Raw genomic sequence first — 18,881 nt, 5'->3', positions numbered from 1 at the left:
TCTCCCTCGGTGCACTCTCTCTCTCTCTCTCTCTGTCAAATAAATAAATAAAATCTTTAAAAAGAAAAAATAAAAGGAGGTTGTATTAATCTATCCGGGCTGCCATAACAGAATACCACAGACTAAGTGGCCTAAAAACAGAAATTTATTTTCTCATAGCTTCAGAGGCTGGAAGTTCAAGATCAAGGTACTCACAGGGCTGGTTTCTGGTGAGACCTCTTTCCCTGGCTTGCAGGTATCTCTTCCTCTTCTGACACCAGTCCTATTGGATTAGGCTCCCAACTTTATGATGTCATTAAATTTAATTACCTCCATAAAGCTCTATCTCCAAATACAGCTAATGGGGCTGGAGTCCTTCAACATATAAATTTTGCCTGGATCAGGAGGGGGGTTACAATTCAGTCCATAACAGAGGTCCTCGCCTCTCATGATTTTTGTGTGTGTGTGTGAGAATGTATATTGATACAACCTTCCTAAAGGGCAGTTTGGCATTATCCACCGAAATTTTTTTTAAAGATTTTATATATTTATTTGACAGATAGAAAAATAGCGAGAGAGGGAACACAAGCAGGGGGAGTGGGAGAGGGAGAAGCAGGCTTCCCGCAGAGCAGGGAGCCTGATGCGGGGCTCCATCCCAGGGCCCCGGGACCATGACCCAAGCCGAAGGCAGACGCCTAACGACGGAGCCACCCAGGCGCCCCTCCACCGAAATTTAAATGTATACATCCTTTAACTCAGCAATCTCATTGGAAGGAAACTATTTCATAGAATGTACAAAAGGGCAAAGATACATGTACACGTGTACAAGAATGTTCACTGTAACTTAATCTGTAACAGTGAAAAATTTGAAATAACTTAAATATACTTTAAATAATAGTATACTCATATAATGGAACTGGTACTCACTAAGGTGTCAGTAAATAAGATCTCAGTAAAGACTAATGTATTGTTACCTGAAAAAAAACCAAGTTGTAGAATCATACATATGGTATGGGCACTTTTTTGGGGGGGGTAAAGACTTTTTTTTTAAAGATTTTTATTTATTTATTTGTCAGAAAGAGAGAGCACAAGTCGGGCGAGCTGCAGGCAGAGAAAGAAGCAGGCTCCCTGCTGAGCAGGGAGCCCTATGCAAGACTCAACCCCAGGACCTGGGATCATGACCTGAGCCAAAGGCAGACGCTTAACCGACTGAAGCACCCAGCCATCCTGATTTTTTTATTTTTTTATTTTTAAGTAATCTCTACACCCAATGTAGATCTCAAACTTTTCCTATATATTTTTACATGAATACAAAAGGTGTGGATGAATACACACCAAAGGTGACAAGGATTAAATCTGGGGAGTAGAACTGGAATTTGCAGGCCAAGAGCATTTTTAATATAGTTTTGTGCTATTTGATTTTTTTTTACATTTATTTATTTGAGAGAGAGAAAGAGAGAGCACGTGCACACGGGGGAGGGGGAGGGGCAGAGGGAGGGGGAGAGAGAAACTTCAGCAGACTCTGCCCTGAGTACCGCGTAACTGGGGCTAGATCTCAGGACTCTGAGATCATGACCTGAGCTGAAACCAAGAGTCAGACACTTAAGGGACTGCACCACCCAAGTGTCCCTGAAATGATTTTTAAACTTTTGTTAATAGAAAAGTTTTTTAAAAATAAGAAAACGATAAGAAGGAGCTTCTAAAGGGCAAATGGATGACTAGCAGTGATAGTGATGGACTGTGGAAATATAGAGAGATATCATGGTTGGTTGGGATGATCAGAAAAGCTTTCCTGGGTAAAAGAGGGCATGAAAGATGTTTCCAAGTTCAAATATTCCAAACAGAAAACAAAGGCAGGAGAATACCAGTTGTCTTTGTAAGACAGCAAGATGATGTGCAGCAGCAGGAAATACCTTTGGTAATGAGGTGCCAATGTGGGTTTCTGAGTAGCCCAGAACGACCCCAAGAATGCTGTTTTAAGATTAAATCCTACAAACTTCTTGGGGCGCCCAGGGGGCTCAGTTGTTAAGTGTCTGCCTTCAGCTCAGATCATGAGCCCCGCATTGGGCTCCCTGCTCAGCGGGAAGCCTGCTTCTCCCTCTCCCACTCCCCCGCTTGCTTGTGTTCCCTCTCTCACTGTCTCTCTGTCAAATAAATAAAATCTTAAAAAAAAAACTCTACAAACTTCCATTTATAACACAAATTAGTAATAGCTATGTAATGTGCAACATTACATAGCTAATACTGATGTATGAGATATAGGAAAGTTGTTAAAGAGTAAATCTCATCACATGGAAAAACAAAATTTTTTTTTACCTATGTGAGAATATGGGTTAGCTGAACCTGTCTGTGGTGCTCATTTCACAGCACATGTAAATCAAACAATCATGCTATATGCCTTAAACTTATACAGTGGTGTATATTAAATATTTCCTAATGAAACTAGAAATAAAGGAAGATCAAACTATAACAACAAAAAAAGATTAAACTAGCAGTAGTGGCGCAGCAGATTAGGTGAAGGTTAGTTCCTGGAGTGCGGGTGCCCACTAGGGGGTGCTGATTCAAAGCATAGCCCCACTTGGACTATGTGGTAAAAGGAAAGTACCGCATTATAGAATGTCAGATAAAGAGGGCTTTGGACAGTTGGGCAAATTAGGAAAATAAAGAGATGCGTAAATGTTAACCCTCCCTTTATTACCTCGCGCTCCCCAACCCACTGAACCCAAAACTAAACATGACAGTATGAGTGCAGCACGTGCCGCTGGGGCTCCGCTTAGAACAACTACTATTCCCAGGTTCCCTTGCGAGGCCAGGGCCCTCTTCCCAGGTGCGAGTGGGTCTCGCCGCAAGGCCTTTTGGGATCCGTAGTCTTGCAATGTCTTCCGGGAATTGTAGTTCCCTTCCCACAATCTGCTGGGCGAGGCGGCGCCGGCGACCAGAGCTGCGCTGGGTGTTCAGGGGCCAAGATGGCGGCGCGCCGGGGTTGGAGAGACGGAGTCGCGCCGTCTCCGAGTGGGGGCCCCGGACCCGACCCCGGCGGTGGAGTCCGCGGCAGCAGTTGGGGGAGTCGAAGCCAAACACCGTATGGGACTGTGGGCTCTGTGAATGGCGGGGAGCAGGTGAGAGGCTGGCGGGCGGCCCGCGGCTGGCAGCAAAGCGGCGTGTGCCGGGCGGTGACACGTGGACGCTACAGGAAAGGGAGGAAGCGTTCGGGAGGCGATGCCGGCTGGCTGCGGGAGACGGGTTGGGCCGAACGGACCTGGGCTGTTTACTGGAGGGACGCAGGAAGAGGCGGGGGTCCCCATGGCCATTCCTCTGGAACGCCGGAGGGGCATAGCCGGGTGTTGGAAACATGGCCCGAGGTGGGGGGTCAGAGATTCGGACTTGGAATCTAGCGTTAAGACCTCCCTCTAAGGATGCCGAGTGGGGGTGCCCCTAGCACCGCGCTGCAGTGCCTTTTCGGAGCCACGTGGGGTGGGGGGGAGCAATTTTCCCGGGAGAACTTGTCGGCTTCCCCTCCCCCTCTAGGCGGCTCTGGCACCCACGTGGGTTGGGCTTCTGGTGGGGGGGTGGCCCGCGGGTCCACGTGGGGGCGGGGAGGGGATGTCCACGTGGCTCCCGCTCCAGGCTGCCCGGCATCTCGTATCGGTGTTGGAGCCGCACTGCTGGGAACTGGGTGTGTCTCAGCCCGTCCCGCCATCTCCGACCGTGTTGGGGGCCCCTGGCCGAGAAGGAAGGTAGGGGCTGCTAGAGGCAACTTTGCCCAGGGTCTTGGAGTAGTTTTTTTCTCCTGCATTGGTTCATGGCGCCTCGACAGCGGACGGTGAAGGACCTTCCAGAGATGTGCGGGGAGTCAGTTCCCTGCGGATGGTGGAGTGTGTTGGGGAGGGCAGAAGGCTGAGGTTAAAGGGCTGTGGAGTAAGCTTGTGGTGGCTTCTGTCTGACCGGCTTACGGTGGGTTGTGAGTCATGGGCACTGGCGTTTTGGTTGCCTGCGGACCTGCCTCATTCGTGATTCAAGGGGCATGGGGAGTGTCAACATATACGTGGGACAAGCCTAAGTAAGGGAAAGAGAATCCTTTATCCTTCCCTTTTTCCTTCAGCGTCTCTTTTGAAGAAGCAGCTAAGGCCTCCTGTGAACTGACACATACAAATTGAGGTGATCTGTATTTAGAGCTCTTTGGAATTTTGCTGGGGATGGGAAGAGTTGGAGGCGATTTAAGAACTATTCAACACTAGTTGAACGTTTGTTGGATAGGGGTGGCTTCTTCTGTCAGATTCTGTATCTTTGGTCTTCATTTCTCCATACTTAGAAAGTGTTACCATCCCTCTCCTCAGCAGAGGGCTTAAAAGTTGCCACCTAGAGTGGTGGGCAGGACTTAGTCTGAATTATTCTCTCTCTTAAGCAATTAAGCTGAGTCCTTGAAAGCTTTTGGGTGTTTTGTTTTGCTTTGGTTTGGTTTAGTTCTAGGTGGGAATTGGGCTGCAGGCTACCAGGTAATGTCAGTTCCAGGAGACCAATCCAGGCCCTTGCTTCTGAGGCCCTAGCTTGGGAGCTGCTCACCTTTTAGGGGAGAGGCAGGAAGGATCCATGACCCAGCTGTAATCCAATTTAGGTGGTCATCTGGGGTTGGAGAGGGTCTCACGGAGAGATTGTGTTTCCTCTCTCACCTCTCTCCTAAGAAAGGTGGGTATATGGAAGCTAGTCAGTCAACCAGTATTTATTGAGATACTGTGTTCAGACATAAGGGATCCTGTTCTCTAGGATCGTATGGTTTTATTGGGATAGACAGACATTAAATAATGATGAGCGGGACAAAAGGAAAGTGCAGCGTATTTGGGATTATATAATGAGTAGTAGTAATAATCTACATTGCAGGGTCTGGGAAAGGACGTTTTAAGTTGAGACTTGAAGGCTGTCTGTGGTGAGGGAGGGAAGCTTTCATCAGAGGAAATAGAATGGGAAGGACTTGAAGTGGGAGAGAACATGCTTATTGAAGAAATGGAGAGACCTGTATGATGCATAGAGAGAGACATAGTGGTAAGAGAGGACACATACTGGAGCAGAAGAGCCTGGTGAGGAAGACCAGGACCCTTGTAAGTTATATTAAACAGTCTAAATCTAGTGCTAAGAGCAGTAAGATGCCATTGGAAGGGTTTAGGGAGGGTCTCAAAAAGTGATCAGATGTGTATTCTTAATAGTTTGTAGTTGGTTTTGACCCCTGTAGGGACGGGACTGCGAGTGAGAAAGCCAGTTGGGAGGTTGCTGAAGTTAGAGATGCTGGTGGCTGGCTCACTTTTAGCCTGGATTTAGCCCCTAGATGATTTTGGTAGTCTGAGTGCTGTGCTCTTTGCAGATTGAGGGATAGGTGATGTCAGGTGAAGAGGGGAGTGTCTCTGACTGGGGCTCCAGTACTTGCCTGATGGGGGTGGTGAGTGGGTCCCAGAGCTGGGCATTGTTTTAAGATTCTGGCCTAGTGACTAGGTCAGGTAGGTGGCAGGGCAAGTTGAGATGCAGCCTCCTTGCTCACCCAGGAGTGTTTGCTGAGCCAAGGGCTATTCTGCTGCTGGTTGTAATTATAGGATTGTGAAGGCTTGGGAGGAGTTAGTGCCTAAAACCTGCCACCTTCACTTCTCTGGGCACTGGAACTCCTCAGCTGAGTTAGAAGGGTGGGTATGGGGGTAGTCACACCTGTTGCTTTTTTTTTTTTTCTCTTGGAAGAGGTGCAGAGTTTCCCTTTGCTGCAGGAGGGGAGAGGGGATTAGCTTGTCCTTATTTGTTCCTATTCTTTGGCCTTCATCATCTGTTTCCTATAGTGGACATACCCCTGGTTCTGGCCTCTGGCCTTGCCAGCCCCATTCTAGCTACTTCTGGCCCTGCCCACGCCCACACTCTTGACAGGCCTGGGCGGGTGGCTCCCTGCCTGACAAGGCTGAAGATGTTGCTAGTTTTCAGGCAAGTGGTGGGGTGGGGCTTTTCCATGTACTGAATCAACAAATCAGGCTTTCTCTTTTGTGCTCACGTGGTCGAGGTGGGAGACTCCTTTGGGACTATCGTTGAGAGGTTGAGTGGCCCATTGTAGGGCCTTAAAAATACAAAAATGTGAGTTAAGTGTGCACGTCAACTCTGTATAAGACACTGTGCCAGGCATCATGGATCATCAGGAAGTACAAGCACAGTTTAAACCCTTCCGAGATCCAAGAGGGATATAGGCTAGTATGGTACAAAGAGTTGTTTGCCCCAAAGGAACTTAGAATCGGTTTTAGTAATGATGCAAGGAACATCATGATTGCCAGAAAAATGAGTGCTACAGAAATCTGATTGAATTCAGGGGTATGAGGAGAGATCAGCATGGGTTGGGGAAGCCCACATTGTCTTGAACAAGGTTGGGTTTGAGCTAAGTAAAGAAAGGCCTGAGTGGGACTTGAGGGAGGTAAGGTGGTTGGAGCTGAAATTGCCTCCTTGCTGACCACCTCTCCTTTGGTGTACCCCTCAGACTATCTGCCTTTACCACTGCCAGTAGACAACTCTTCTGAACAATTTTGATCTTTTTGATGTTTTTATTCCCAGTTTAATAATCTTCTGTGGCTCCAACTGTTTCTGGATGGAGTCCAGACTTTTTTTTGCCCAGAAGGTCCTTGAACACTGCCATCCGGACTGGTGCTTTGGCTCGTGGGTATACTTCTCTCTGCCCAGCAAGTCTAGAGGTTTGGCTTCGGTGGGGCTCCTGCTGAGTCTGGGGCCGTTGGTGGAGGGCTGAATGCCTGGTTTACAGAGCCTATCACACAGCTGCCCTGGAGGTCCCACACCCTGCAGCCTTCATGCCCTTACGACCATCCTGTTTGCCCCAGGTGCTGCTGCATGAGGAAGGGGATGATTCTGGTTTTGTTAGTCTGTCTCGGCTTGGCCCCTGCCTGAGGGAGAAGGACCTGGAGATGGAGGAGCTGATACTGCAGGATGAGACACTGCTGGGGACCATGCAGAGCTACATGGATGCCTCCCTCATCTCCCTCATCGAGGATTTTGGGAGCCTTGGGGAGGTGAGCTGGGGCTGGGCCTAAATGTCTTTAGGTGGGAGGTTTGCATTGGAGGCTATGGCTCAGTGGTTCTGCTTTCCCAGGATCTTGGTTCCTGGATACCCAAACCAAGTCCTTGAAGTGTGTTTTTTGTCTCTCAGTGAGAGTTGGGCTGTAGGATGCTAGACTGTGTCCCGTGTGAGGATACCCTGGCAGGCTTGAACAATAGTCCAAGGCCTTTCCACCTGCATGGGCCGCCATCTTACATGTCAAGAGGGTTCCAATTTGTTTTGAGTCCAGTTCCAGCCTAGCCAAGGGTTGTCTGCTGAGCATCCCACATCTTACCTGAGGGTGGAGGGAGTACATGAAACATAAGCTTAAGCCTCAATTCTGACAGGCCTCTCTTGGCACTAGAGAGGTGGGAGATGGCAGTGAATGAGATTGGAGCCCATGCTTTCTGGCATTCAGATCTCTCTCTGGCAAATTGAGTTGAACTGAGCCTGGGAGACTATGTCTCTTGGCGTTCATTCCTTCTCAGTGGCCAGTAGATCATTAGGGATGATGGTGGGACCTTCCTGTTGTCTTTCTGGAGCAGAGCAGGTTATCTCTGGAGGACCAGAATGAAGTGTCACTGCTCACAGCTCTGACAGAGATCTTGGACAATGCAGATTCCGAGAACCTGTCTCCGTTTGACAGCATTCCTGACTCAGAACTGCTTGTGTCACCTCGGGAGGGCTCCTCTGTGAGTGTGGGACCCGGGGTGGCGGGGGCGGGTGGTTGGCGCAAAGGTTAGAGCCAAGACTGTGGGCCTACGCATATAGCTGTGAAGCACGAACTCATCTCAGGTCTTTTCCTCCCTCTCAGCTGCACAAGCTGCTCACCCTCTCCCGGACACCCCCAGAACGTGACCTCATCACCCCGGTTGACCCACTGGGGCCCAGCACAGGCAGTAGTAGAGTGAGTGGGGTAAGCCTGACCAAGGGAGCCTCAGAGACTCCCAGAAGGGAGGAGTGTGTGGGGACAGACCTGGAAAAATGTATCCCTGGAGAAAACTTCTGCAGCTTCTCTTCTTCCCTACAGGTTGAGATGTCTCTCTCAGATCCTCCTTGGGACTTCTCTCCACCTTCCTTCTTAGAGACCTCCTCCCCTAAGCTTCCTAGTTGGAGACCCCCAAGATCAAGAGCCCGCCGGGGCCAATCCCCTCCTCCCCAGCAGCGCAGTGATGGGGAAGAAGAGGAGGAGGTGGCCAGCTTCAGTGGCCAGATGCTTGCTGGAGAGCTCGACAGCTCTGTGAGCAGTATCCCAGACTTCCCTATGCACCTGGCCTGCCCAGAGGAGGAAGATAAAACCGCAGCAGCTGAGACAGCAGTGCAGGCAGCTGGTGATGAGAGCATCTCCTCCTTGAGTGAGCTAGTGCGGGCCATGCATCCATACTGCCTGCCCAACCTCACTCACCTGACATCACTCGAGGATGAGCTTCAGGAGCAGCCGGATGATTTGACACTGCCTGAGGACTGTGTGGTGCTAGAGATTGTGGGCCAGGCAGCCGCAGCTGGTAATGACCTGGAGATTCCAGTTGTGGTAAGGCAGATCCCTACTGGGCCCCAGCCTGTGCTCCTAGATGACTCGCTAGAGGCCAGTCCAGCTTTGAAGCTACTCATGCCTACACTAGAGTCGGAGACAGAGGCTGCTGTGCCCAAGGAAGACCTCTCCCCTGAGAAAGAGGGGTTGTCAGTGGACTCAGAAGAAAAGCTGGAGTCAGTCTGCTTGTTGGAGCCCAGGGAGGTCATGGAGCCAGTGATACCCAAGGGGCCTCAGAACCCACCAGCCAACACAATGCTGAGCTCCCAGAGAGCTCGAAAGGGCAGGAAGAAGAGGAGCAAAGAGCAGCCAACAGCCTGTGCAGAAGGCTATGCCAGGAGGCTAAGGTCATCTTCTCGTGGGCAGTCTACCATGGCTACAGAGCTGACCTCTCAGGCAGGAAACTTGCCTCAGGAGGAACTTCAAAGAGAGGTTGGGCCTCCTCGTAGTAGAGGGAAGCCCCGGGCTTGGGCTCGGGCCTGGGCAGCTGCCTTGGAGAAACCTAGCTCTGGGAACTTGGAGAGTAGTGCTGGGCAAGCTAGTCCTGACAAAGAAGATCCTCTAGACCTTTACTCCAACCTGGTTGACGGTATCCAAGCCAACCCTGTTCCAACCCATGTCTCTGCTCAAGCCGACCCCATGCCACTTGACTCTGTTGAAACCGATCCCACTGAAGTTAATCCTGTTCTAGCTGACCCTGTACCTGTTGATCCTGCATTGGTTGACCTTGCTTCAGCAAACTCAGAGTTGGTTGACCCTCTCCCAGCTGACCCAGTGCTGATTGACCCAGTCCTGGCTGACTCAGCAGAAATTGACCCTACAGTGGTTGTTCGCATCTCAGATAACTTGCCACCAGGTGACCTTGTGCCAGCTAACTCAGCACCAGTTGACTCTGTTTCCAATGACCTGGCTCTAGTTGATCCTGTGCTAGTTAAGTCTAGGCCGTCTGATCCCAGACGTGGTGCAGTGTCATCAGTTCAGGGGAGTCCAGCTCCCCAGATCCTTCCAGAATCAGAGTCCTTGGACTCCCTAAAGGCCATCATCCCTGAAGTCCAGGAGGTTATGGGTCCTTTGAAGGTAGAAAGTGGTACCAGTGCCACACCCCAGGAAGCCAGACCTCGGCCTCTTAGCCTATCAGAGTACCGGCGACGGAGGCAGCAGCGCCAAGCAGAGGCAGCAGAGAGGAGTCCCCAGCCCCCAGCTGGGAAGTGGCCCAGTCTCCCAGAGACCCCCACAGGGCTAGCAGACATCCCTTGTCTTGTCATCCCACCAGCCCCAGCCAAGAAGACAACTCTGCAGAGAAGCCCTGAGGTTTCTCCCGAGGCTTGCTCTGTGCCTGTGGGTTCTAGCCCTGCTTCTCCTAGTCCTGAGCCACCTGCAAACAAACCTAGGGCCTCAACTCCCACTGAGCAGGTGCCATCCCAAGAGCTGCCACTACCAGCAAGACCTCCACCTCCTACTGTGCAGCCCATGCCTCCCACAATGCCCACTGCTTTGCCTTTCCCTCCAGGTGGGCTAGGCATGACCCCCATGCTGCCCCTTCCTACAAGTGGGCAAGGGATCCCCAGTCTGCCCCCACCACCCTTGCAGCCTCCCAGTCTTTCGATGTCTATGGGGCCAGTGCCGCCTGATCCCTATATTCACTATGCTCCTGTGCCACCCTGGCCTTGTTATCCCCCTGTGTCCCCTTCTGGCTATCCTTGCCTGCCCCCCCTACCAACAGTGCCCCTAGTATCTGGTACTCCTGGCACCTATGCTGTGCCCCCCACTTGCAATGTGCCTTGGGTACCCCCTCCAGTCCCAGTCCCACCTTATAGCTCCAGCTGTGCCTATGGGCCCTTGGGATGGGGCTCCGGGCTGCAACACCCTCCATTCTGGCCTACTGTGCCACCACCTCCTTTGTCTCTAGCATCTGTTGGGAGAGCTGCTCCCCCACCCAAGGTGGAGCCCAGTGGCATTCCAGCAGGCCCTTCTGAAAGTGTACTTCCTGGGCCAGTGGCTCTCAGTCTTGGGTCAGCTGGCCAGGGAGCTCCGCAGGTAGAGCCCACCAAGGTGGAGGTCAGGTCAGTGCCTGCATCTCCCCATATGAAACACAAGGTGTCCTCCCCAGTGCAAAGCCCCCAGATCAAGGCTCCACCATGTCTGCCTGCTGAGAGTGTGGCTGTTGAGGAGCCTGCATCAGAGAGGCTAAAGCCTGAGACCCAGGAGACCAGGCCCAGGGAGAAGCCCCCCTCTCCTGTTGCCAAGGCTGTTCCCACACCCACACCAAAGCAGAGCACTGTAACTAAGCTGCCTGCTGTCCACCCAGCCCGTCTAAGGAAACTCTCATTCTTGCCTACCCCACGTACTCAAGGCCCTGAGGACGTGGTACAGGCTTTCATCAGTGAGATTGGTAAGTGCCACACAGTTTAGTTGATGTGAGTGAAGGGCATGGGGGTTGGATAGTGAGCATACACCATAGAACAGGACAAACCACCTTGATGGGGCTGGGCTTGTGGAGGGTCATTTGTTTGGAGCATTTTTGAGGCAGAGCTCTGGGTTTGTTTGATTCCTTCCTGCTTTGTGTTGCTGCCGTCATTTACTTAGTACAGTGGGCAGGGGGAGCATAAAGGGAGAAGTGAGGTGATTTGGGAATTCTAGGACTTGAGTACTTCTGTTTCCAATCCTGTATTGTGTGCTTCTACAGGAATTGAGGCGTCAGACCTGTCCAGTCTGCTGGAGCAGTTTGAGAAATCCGAAGGTGAGGAACCTGAGTAGCTATGCTAAACCCCTTTCTGTTGCTATTTTCTTTGGGCCCAGCCCTGTAGTTACTTAGATGGAAGGAAGGGAGTGGTGGAGGGGCAGTCTCAGAGTCTCAAGGGAATTAATCTCATTCTGATAGGAATGGGGAAACAAGGTTCACCTATAATACAACCTAACCCAGGGAGAGGGTGGTGGTACAGCATGGCAAGAACTATAAAGAGTAAATGGATGTTGGAGATCCAAGAGGGTTGGGTTGGTTGGGGACATTTTTCTAGAGGAAAGTAGCTCTCAAGCTGGGCCTTGAAAGACAGGATGTGTGTGTGGTGAGTAAAGGCAGAGGTGTAGGAAGGATTGTGTGTGGTGTGTTTGGAAGGCAAGGGATAGCTCAGCTTTCTCAGTACAAAGCAAGGACCTAGGTGCTGTGGAGGGTATTGTGCCTTGTGCTCAAGGAGCTTATGGTCAATGGGGAGGAAAATGACAGAAATGACTTCTGAATTAGTAACAAGTATCTATAGTACAAGGAAAAATATAAGTGTAGAACAAATCGACCACAAGTCCAGGAAGTTACTTAGATCACGTAGAACCTTACATGCTAGGCTTAGAAGTTTGGGCTCTATCTCAGATTCAGTGAGTAATTAACAGATGTCTCTGAGCAGAGACATGATTAAAAATAGTAGTGGCGTATCCACTAGAAGAGAACGGATCTCTCTGGGGAGAGCCCAGTGAAATACTAGGTAAACTGGATTTTCCTTCTTTGGGTCTCAAAGCCAGCCCTTTTGCACCTCCTCAATTTGGAACATCTGGTGGCCTTTTAATTAATTTGGTTTCTTTGCAGCCAAAAAGGAGTACCCTCCCCCGGCTCCTGCTGATAACCTGGCTGTAGGAAACTCAGGGTGAGTATGGAGACAGAAGCGAGTTACCCTACAGCTGTTGGTCAGCAGCCGGCCGGCGCTTCAGGAACGTCAACTGGATGCCTCTGTCACAGGGACTTTTAGTTAGCTTTAGAGTCTTTCCCTGTTTCCCCGTGTCCCACTCAGCCCATCACTATTGGACGCTGTCTTGGGTGGTGAGATAGGAGGATGTGTATCATCCTCTGCTGTTGACAGTCTGGGATTCCAAATGAATGTCCTGGAGGTGTTTTTTATCTTCTGGCAAATTGTGCGTTTGGGGATTTCTTTCTTTTCTTTAACAAACTTTTAAGCTTGCTCAACACTGGTGATGGTATAAGATCAAATGGGGAAGATACTCATGGCTAGGGCTTTCCTGACTCCTTGGAGGAGGCACCCTGGACATCCTTGTTCCCCAGTCTTCCAGCACTGAGAGGCCTTTTTTCATTTATCATGTTCATGCTACCCTATCCTCTTCTGACCAGGCTGTTCCCATCCACATTGATAGTGGGTTGTTTTGAGCTAGGTAGGCAAGGCTCCTGGCTTAAAGGAAGTGGGCGGGGGGTATTCAAGGTCATATCCAGCCTGCCTTCTAGAATTGAACAGAGCCGAGTTGAGACCCAACCTACATTTCGGTCACTAAGAGCCCGTTGTGCTGGAGGAGAGTAATAGGGGCAGTTTGTGTATCCTGTTCTTCTCTGCACAATTGCTTTGTGAGGAAAACAGATGTACAAGATGTTGAGGAGGCAATGAACCAGGCTTTACCTTTTCCCCCCTGCCAGCAGCGTTGACACTCCCCAGGAGAAGAGGCCCCTAGACCGGTTACAAGCCCCAGAACTGGCCAACGTGGCAGGTGGGTTCAGAGTGGGGAACTCTGCCTTTGATTAGTATGCGGCAAATGTTTATAGAACCTGCCCTGCACCAGGTGTGTGTAGATGTCGGGAATACAGAAATCTGATCCTCATCCTTGAGGTTCTCATAGTCCAGGGAGCAGATGTATAAACCAATGACCATGTTGAGTATCAGGGAGGTTGTATGTTAAAGAAGCCTTTGTGGTTTATAGTGGGGTCTGAGATGGGATAGTCAGGGGAGGGTTATATATATAAGGTGTAATCCCTGAACCAGAGGTTTGAGAAAATCACTGATACCAATCAGATAGATTTAGGGGATGGGGCATTCTAGGGTGATGGAGCAGCTGGAGTGAACTGAAGAAACAAAATGAGCCTGGTATGTTTGGGGGAATTGCGAGTTGTTTGGTTTGGCTGGAGTGTAGTGGCTGATGGGGATGGTGGGTAGAACTAAAGCAAGAGATAAAGCTGAAGTGGTAAGTAGGTCAGATTATGGGAACTTTGAGTGCCATGTTAAGTTGTTTGGACTTTGTGTATTGAAGAAGCAATTGGTTTTGGGGTGTTCCCTTTAGCAGGAATGTAGAAGACAGGGTAGATGGGCGTAAAACCTGAGGTAGGAAATCATTGGAAGATGATTACATGAGTCCAGGCAAGATGCAGCCGTGAAGTCAGGCAGTGCTGGGTGGAGAGCGGGGGCTGGGTCTAAGAATGGAGGGGTGGACCAGACAGGAGCTGGTCACTAGCTAGGTTTGGGCAGTGAAAAGTTGAGGGGTTCAGGAGGACCCTAGCTGGCTGGGGGTCTCTTTTGCTTCATCCTCCAGATGGGGAACTTGGGGGAAGCAGTATTGCAACAGTGGGAGAAGTTGGGCTGTTGACTCTCCTTGGTTACTTTGTGACATGAGGTGGGGGTCTCTGGAGCCTCTATACGCAGTGTTTGGAAGTGTAGAATCGGATCTCATCCTGCTATCTCCATCCTCCCTCCCCTCACAGGGCTCACCCCACCAGCTACCCCTCCCCACCAATTATGGAAGCCCCTGGCTGCTGTCTCACTGCTGGCCAAAGCCAAATCTCCTAAGTCTACCGCCCAGGAGGGAACCCTGAAGCCTGAAGGAGTTACAGAGGCCAAACATCCAGCTGCAACCCGCCTCCAAGAAGGGGTCCATGGCCCTAGTCCAGTCCATGTGGGCTCTGGGGACCATGACTATTGTGTCCGGAGCAGGACTCCCCCCAAAAAGACGCCTGCCCTAGTCATTCCAGAGGTGGGCTCCCGATGGAACGTCAAACGCCATCAGGACATCACCATCAAACCTGTCTTGTCCCTGGGCTCAGTCATCCCCCTGTCCCCACGCACAGCTGCCTCCCAGGAGCCACTTGATCACAGGACTAGCAGTGAGCAGGCAGATCCCCCAGCTCCTTGCCTCGCCCCATCTGCCTTGCTGTCCCCTGAGGCCTCGCCTTGCCGGAATGACACGAACACTAGGACTCCCCCTGAGCCCTCAGCCAAGCAGCGATCAGTGCGCTGTTACCGAAAAGCCTGCAGGTCAGCCAGTCCCCCAAGCCGGGGCTGGCAGGGCTGCCGTGGCCGCAGCAGCCGTTCTGTCAGCTCTGGGTCCAACCGGACCAGCGAAGCATCTTCCTCTTCATCCTCATCGTCGTCTTCCTCATCCCGGTCCCGGTCCAGGTCCCTCTCCCCCCCACACAAGAGGTGGCGAAGGTGAGCTCTGATGGCCTGTTAGGTCCTCTTCATTTAGGAAGTCTGTGTGCTCTCCAGTTTACTTTGAGAGCTTTTGCCCATTGAGTTTGATATTTTCAGGCTCTAAGTCTTCCACTTCTGTCCTTGGCTTTTGTCTTCTCCCCCTTTCTTAGATTATTGATGGAGGCAAGTTGTGAGAAGATAGCTTCCATCCCTGTTTGAGTTTGGGGTATCCCTGAGGTCACCTGCTTCCTCGACCTCTACCTTGGGGAGACCATTAGGGCTGGATCTCGCCCGTGTTTACTCTTGTCATATACCGTATCAGTCCTCATTTCTGCTCTTTTCTTGGCGGGTTGCCGGAAGGTGGGATAGTGGGTTGTTGATAGCAGTTCTTCTAATCGTCTGTTGAGGAAAGACTCTGGACAGTTCCTTTGTTACTGTGGCCTCATACATTTTTGGGCAGTACCTTTTTCTCGGTAACAGATCCAAATTTTCCCACTTAATCCATGAAGAATTCTTGGTTTTGGAACCAGAATGACCTCTTGAGAAATGATCTCTACTACAGGTCTAGCAAGTCACCTCCCTTTTACGCCATGGTCACAGCACTGCTATGAGACATGTTAGGGGAGCAGGAACCCAGAGACCCAGGCCTGGCACCCCCAGCTAGTTGTAAGACCTAGGCCCCAGCCCTTTATCTCTGAGTCTCCATTTATTTTTCTTTTTACTGACTTGTTAAATGTTTTTGTTTTTAATTGCATAATTGAAAATAACTATGATCTGTGCCAAAACACTCTAAAACATTCCAGATACATCTAAAGTTCATGAGGCCCTCAGTTTTATCATCTGTGGAATTCCTCTAGACCTCTTTTGCTCTGCTTTGCCTTTGGGCCTGAGCTTCCTGACAGAGAGGCAAGGCTGGGGCCAAGGTGAGGTAAGTGGAATATATTTGCACCACTTCCAGCATTCCCACCTGCTCCTTTATCCTCCAGATCCAGTTGCAGTTCCTCTGGACGTTCCCGAAGATGCTCTTCCTCTTCCTCCTCCTCATCTTCCTCCTCATCTTCCTCATCTTCCTCATCCAGTTCCCGAAGCCGGTCCCGCTCCCCATCCCCCCGACGGAGAAGTGACAGGAGGCGGCGGTGAGTATGTGGTCATGGAGTCATGCATCTGAGATGCAAATGCCTGAGAGTTCTGAGACTTGAGGTATTTAATGTCTGGGGGGCTGATGGCACCTTCTTCTCATGTCAGGTACAGCTCTTACCGTTCACATGACCATTACCAAAGGCAGAGAGTGCTGCAGAAGGAGCGTGCAATAGTGAGTAGAGGAACAGGTCTTGGGAGGATGGGGCTTGCCCCTGGGCCATGAGCTTGGAGGGTCTTCTACGTTGGTAGCCCTGGGTCATGTTGTATCAATTTTCCTTGTTCCAACATAGGAGGAGAGAAGAGTGGTCTTCATTGGGAAGATACCTGGCCGCATGACTAGGTCAGAACTGAAACAAAGGTTCTCTGTTTTCGGAGAGATTGAGGAGTGCACTATCCACTTCCGTGTCCAAGGGTAAGCTTGGGCCCTAAGGTCAAAATGTCCTTTCCGTCCCATTCATCTACCATGATGCTTCTTTGCCTTTCCTCCTTCCTCTGGTGTGCTAGGCAGTGTAGGACGACCCCTGCACTCCCAGTCAGAGGGTTGGCCGTTTGGGGAATGAGAGGAACCACCCCAGTCCCTCTCTGTACCCTGGGAAGTATCTGTTCTCCATGGCATGGGCCCAGGTGGCCATCCTAGCCTCATCTTCCTCACCAGTGACAACTACGGCTTCGTCACTTACCGCTATGCTGAGGAGGCATTTGCAGCCATCGAGAGTGGCCACAAGCTGAGGCAGGCAGATGAACAACCCTTTGATCTCTGCTTCGGGGGCCGCAGGCAGTTCTGCAAGAGAAGCTATTCTGATCTTGGTGAGTGGAAGAGACCCAGAGGCTTTGGTATACTTCATATTGTCTCCAGAAGGGTTCCCAACCATTTTGAGAGTGGGGCTCTCCTTCATGGAGCTGACTTAATGCTGAATGTGACACACAAAGAACCTGGGGGGTGGGATGAGAGAAGTGGGAGTTCTCTTGTCTTTTTGACTTAAAACCAGGGTGATATTATTTCCATCCATTATTGGGGTGGGAGGAGGCTGGCTATTTGAGGACCCTGTGGTAGGGAAGTGTTGTCAGAGACCTTGATGTCTGTCTCTATTTTTATAGACTCCAACCGGGAAGACTTTGACCCTGCTCCTGTAAAGAGCAAATTTGATTCTCTTGACTTTGACACATTGTTGAAACAGGCCCAGAAGAACCTCAGGAGGTAACCCTGGGCCCTTCTCCCCCTTCCCTTTTTCTTTGGAGGTGTCCAACCTCCTCCACCCCCTCTCCCCCACTTTAGGGGAGAGAGCTGCTAGTGAGGAGATGACTGTTTTATAAAGAAATGGAAAAAAGTGAAATAAAAATGTGTTAAATCAGATTTTTTAAAGGGTTATTCATTTTTTATAACAGGCATTGAAACAAGTTAACTTGCATTCCTATGTTCCGATGGGGCTGAGGGGTTCCCCAATGTTTGGAAGATCTAAGTCACTATGCAGACTAATAAACACAAACTAGAGAGAATTCCCAAGTGCTGTTGTGCTTCTTTCAATGGTGCTAGTGCCAGACACACTCCTCCAATCTGAACACAATCAGAGACATGCTTACCTCCATTTGGTTCCTAGGACCTCTCTTTGGTCGGGTGCAAAATCCTGTTGGACTTGAAACTTTGCTCCTCAGGATGTGTTGTCAGTGAAATCAGTCTTCTGGGGCAGTGCTTCTCAAGCTTTAAAAGAGAATTTGAATTATCTGGTGATCTTTTTAGAATGCAGATTCTGACTTCAGGGGTGGGGCCTGAGATTCTGCGTTCCCAAACAGAGGGATGCTGTTGCTGCTACAGTCCCACGGAAGAGATTTTTACCATTAAGCTCACACTTGTTCCAAATAAAGGTTTTTTGGTTTTTTAAGTTTTTTATTTATCTGAGGGAACACAAACGGGGAGTGGGAGAGGGAGAGGGAGAAGCAGGCCTCCCGCCGAGCAGGGAGCCCGATGCGGGGCTCGACCGCAGGATGCTGAGATCATGACCTGAGCCGAAGGCAGATGCTTAACAACTGCTTAACGACTGAGCCACGCAGGTGCCCCCAAATAAAGGTTTTCTTTCTTTTCTTTTTTTTTTTTTAAGATTTTATTTATTTGACAGCGAGAGACACAGCGAGGGAGGGAACACACGCGGGGGGAGTGGGAGAGGGAAATGCAGGCTTCCTGCGGAACGGACCCCGATGCAGGGCTCAATCCCAGGAGCCTGGGATCATGACCTGAGCCGAAGGCAGACGCCCAAGGACTGAGCCACCCAGGTGGTCCCCAAATAAAGGTTTTGTAAACAAGACTTATGTGTACATGTATGTACCATTTTAGCTTGAGCACAGTGCTTGGCACACAACAGGTACTCGGAAGAATGCATGCATGTGAATAGACCTCTGGGTAAGAGGGAGATGTAGGCGTTCTGTCTAAGGAGAGTGCCTATTTTGAGAAGAGCAAAGGAGAGGTATGTCCCCCGAGAAAGTGGATCCTTACCTTTCCTGACAGGTATTAATGGGGAAGTAATCAAAGGGTAGTGGGTAAAGGGATTGATGTCTGCTAATGTGAACTGAAATGTGATAAACTTGGAATTAACTTGGCAGGCCTGGGCGTTGATTTTTGAATACTCGTAACAGGCAGTTGGAGGGTTTTCTAGTTCTCCCACAGGGAGAGTTCAGGTGTGAACTGTGACTTAGGAGATAGAAGGGTAATTTCCAGGTTTACAGATTTGCAGAGATTGCTGCTGCTGTGTCACTCAGGGTTGGTGCACAATGGCTTTTCCCTTCATGGAGCTGACTTAATGCTTAATGAATAAGGGGGGAAAGGGTTGTCTCATGGGCAAATCATGATTGAAAGAGGGGCATTTTTAGGGATTGTCGACCCACCATTACCGTGGATAATCTGAAGGATCCTCTGCAGTGGAGGTGGGAGTTGGAGCAGTATCTTACAGGGCCTCTGTGGGTGTTGAGGCAGGGAAAATGAAGGGTGGGAATCGGCTGG

General features: G+C 50.4%; 1 protein-coding gene across 3 annotated transcripts; it reads left to right on the top strand.

Annotated features, from left to right (window-relative positions):
• Positions 1-2,930: 2,930 nt before the first annotated feature.
• On the top strand, positions 2,931-17,243 carry PPRC1 (PPARG related coactivator 1). 3 transcript variants are annotated; one of them, XM_028098717.2, is made up of 14 exons: positions 2,931-3,098; positions 6,831-7,019; positions 7,591-7,737; positions 7,860-7,952; positions 8,076-10,968; positions 11,263-11,316; positions 12,154-12,211; positions 12,988-13,058; positions 14,044-14,767; positions 15,736-15,885; positions 15,995-16,061; positions 16,180-16,301; positions 16,545-16,696; positions 16,988-17,243. In XM_028098717.2, the coding sequence occupies exons 1-14, from the start codon at positions 2,946-2,948 to the stop codon at positions 17,089-17,091; spliced, it is 4,977 nt and encodes a 1,658-aa protein (XP_027954518.1). In that variant the 5' UTR covers positions 2,931-2,945; the 3' UTR covers positions 17,092-17,243. The 3 variants fall into 3 exon arrangements, with proteins under 3 accessions (XP_027954518.1, XP_027954517.1, XP_027954516.1); XM_028098716.2 differs by having other exon boundaries at positions 7,860-7,961; positions 12,991-13,058; XM_028098715.2 differs by having other exon boundaries at positions 7,860-7,961.
• Positions 17,244-18,881: the final 1,638 nt, after the last annotated feature.

This window comes from Eumetopias jubatus, unplaced genomic scaffold, assembly GCF_037043125.1.
Source record: "Eumetopias jubatus isolate StellerSeaLion01/CBP00866 unplaced genomic scaffold, mEumJub1_p1.0 scaffold_17, whole genome shotgun sequence".
Lineage (NCBI taxonomy): Eukaryota > Metazoa > Chordata > Mammalia > Carnivora > Otariidae > Eumetopias > Eumetopias jubatus.
This window is presented reverse-complemented; position numbering and strand designations above follow the sequence as displayed.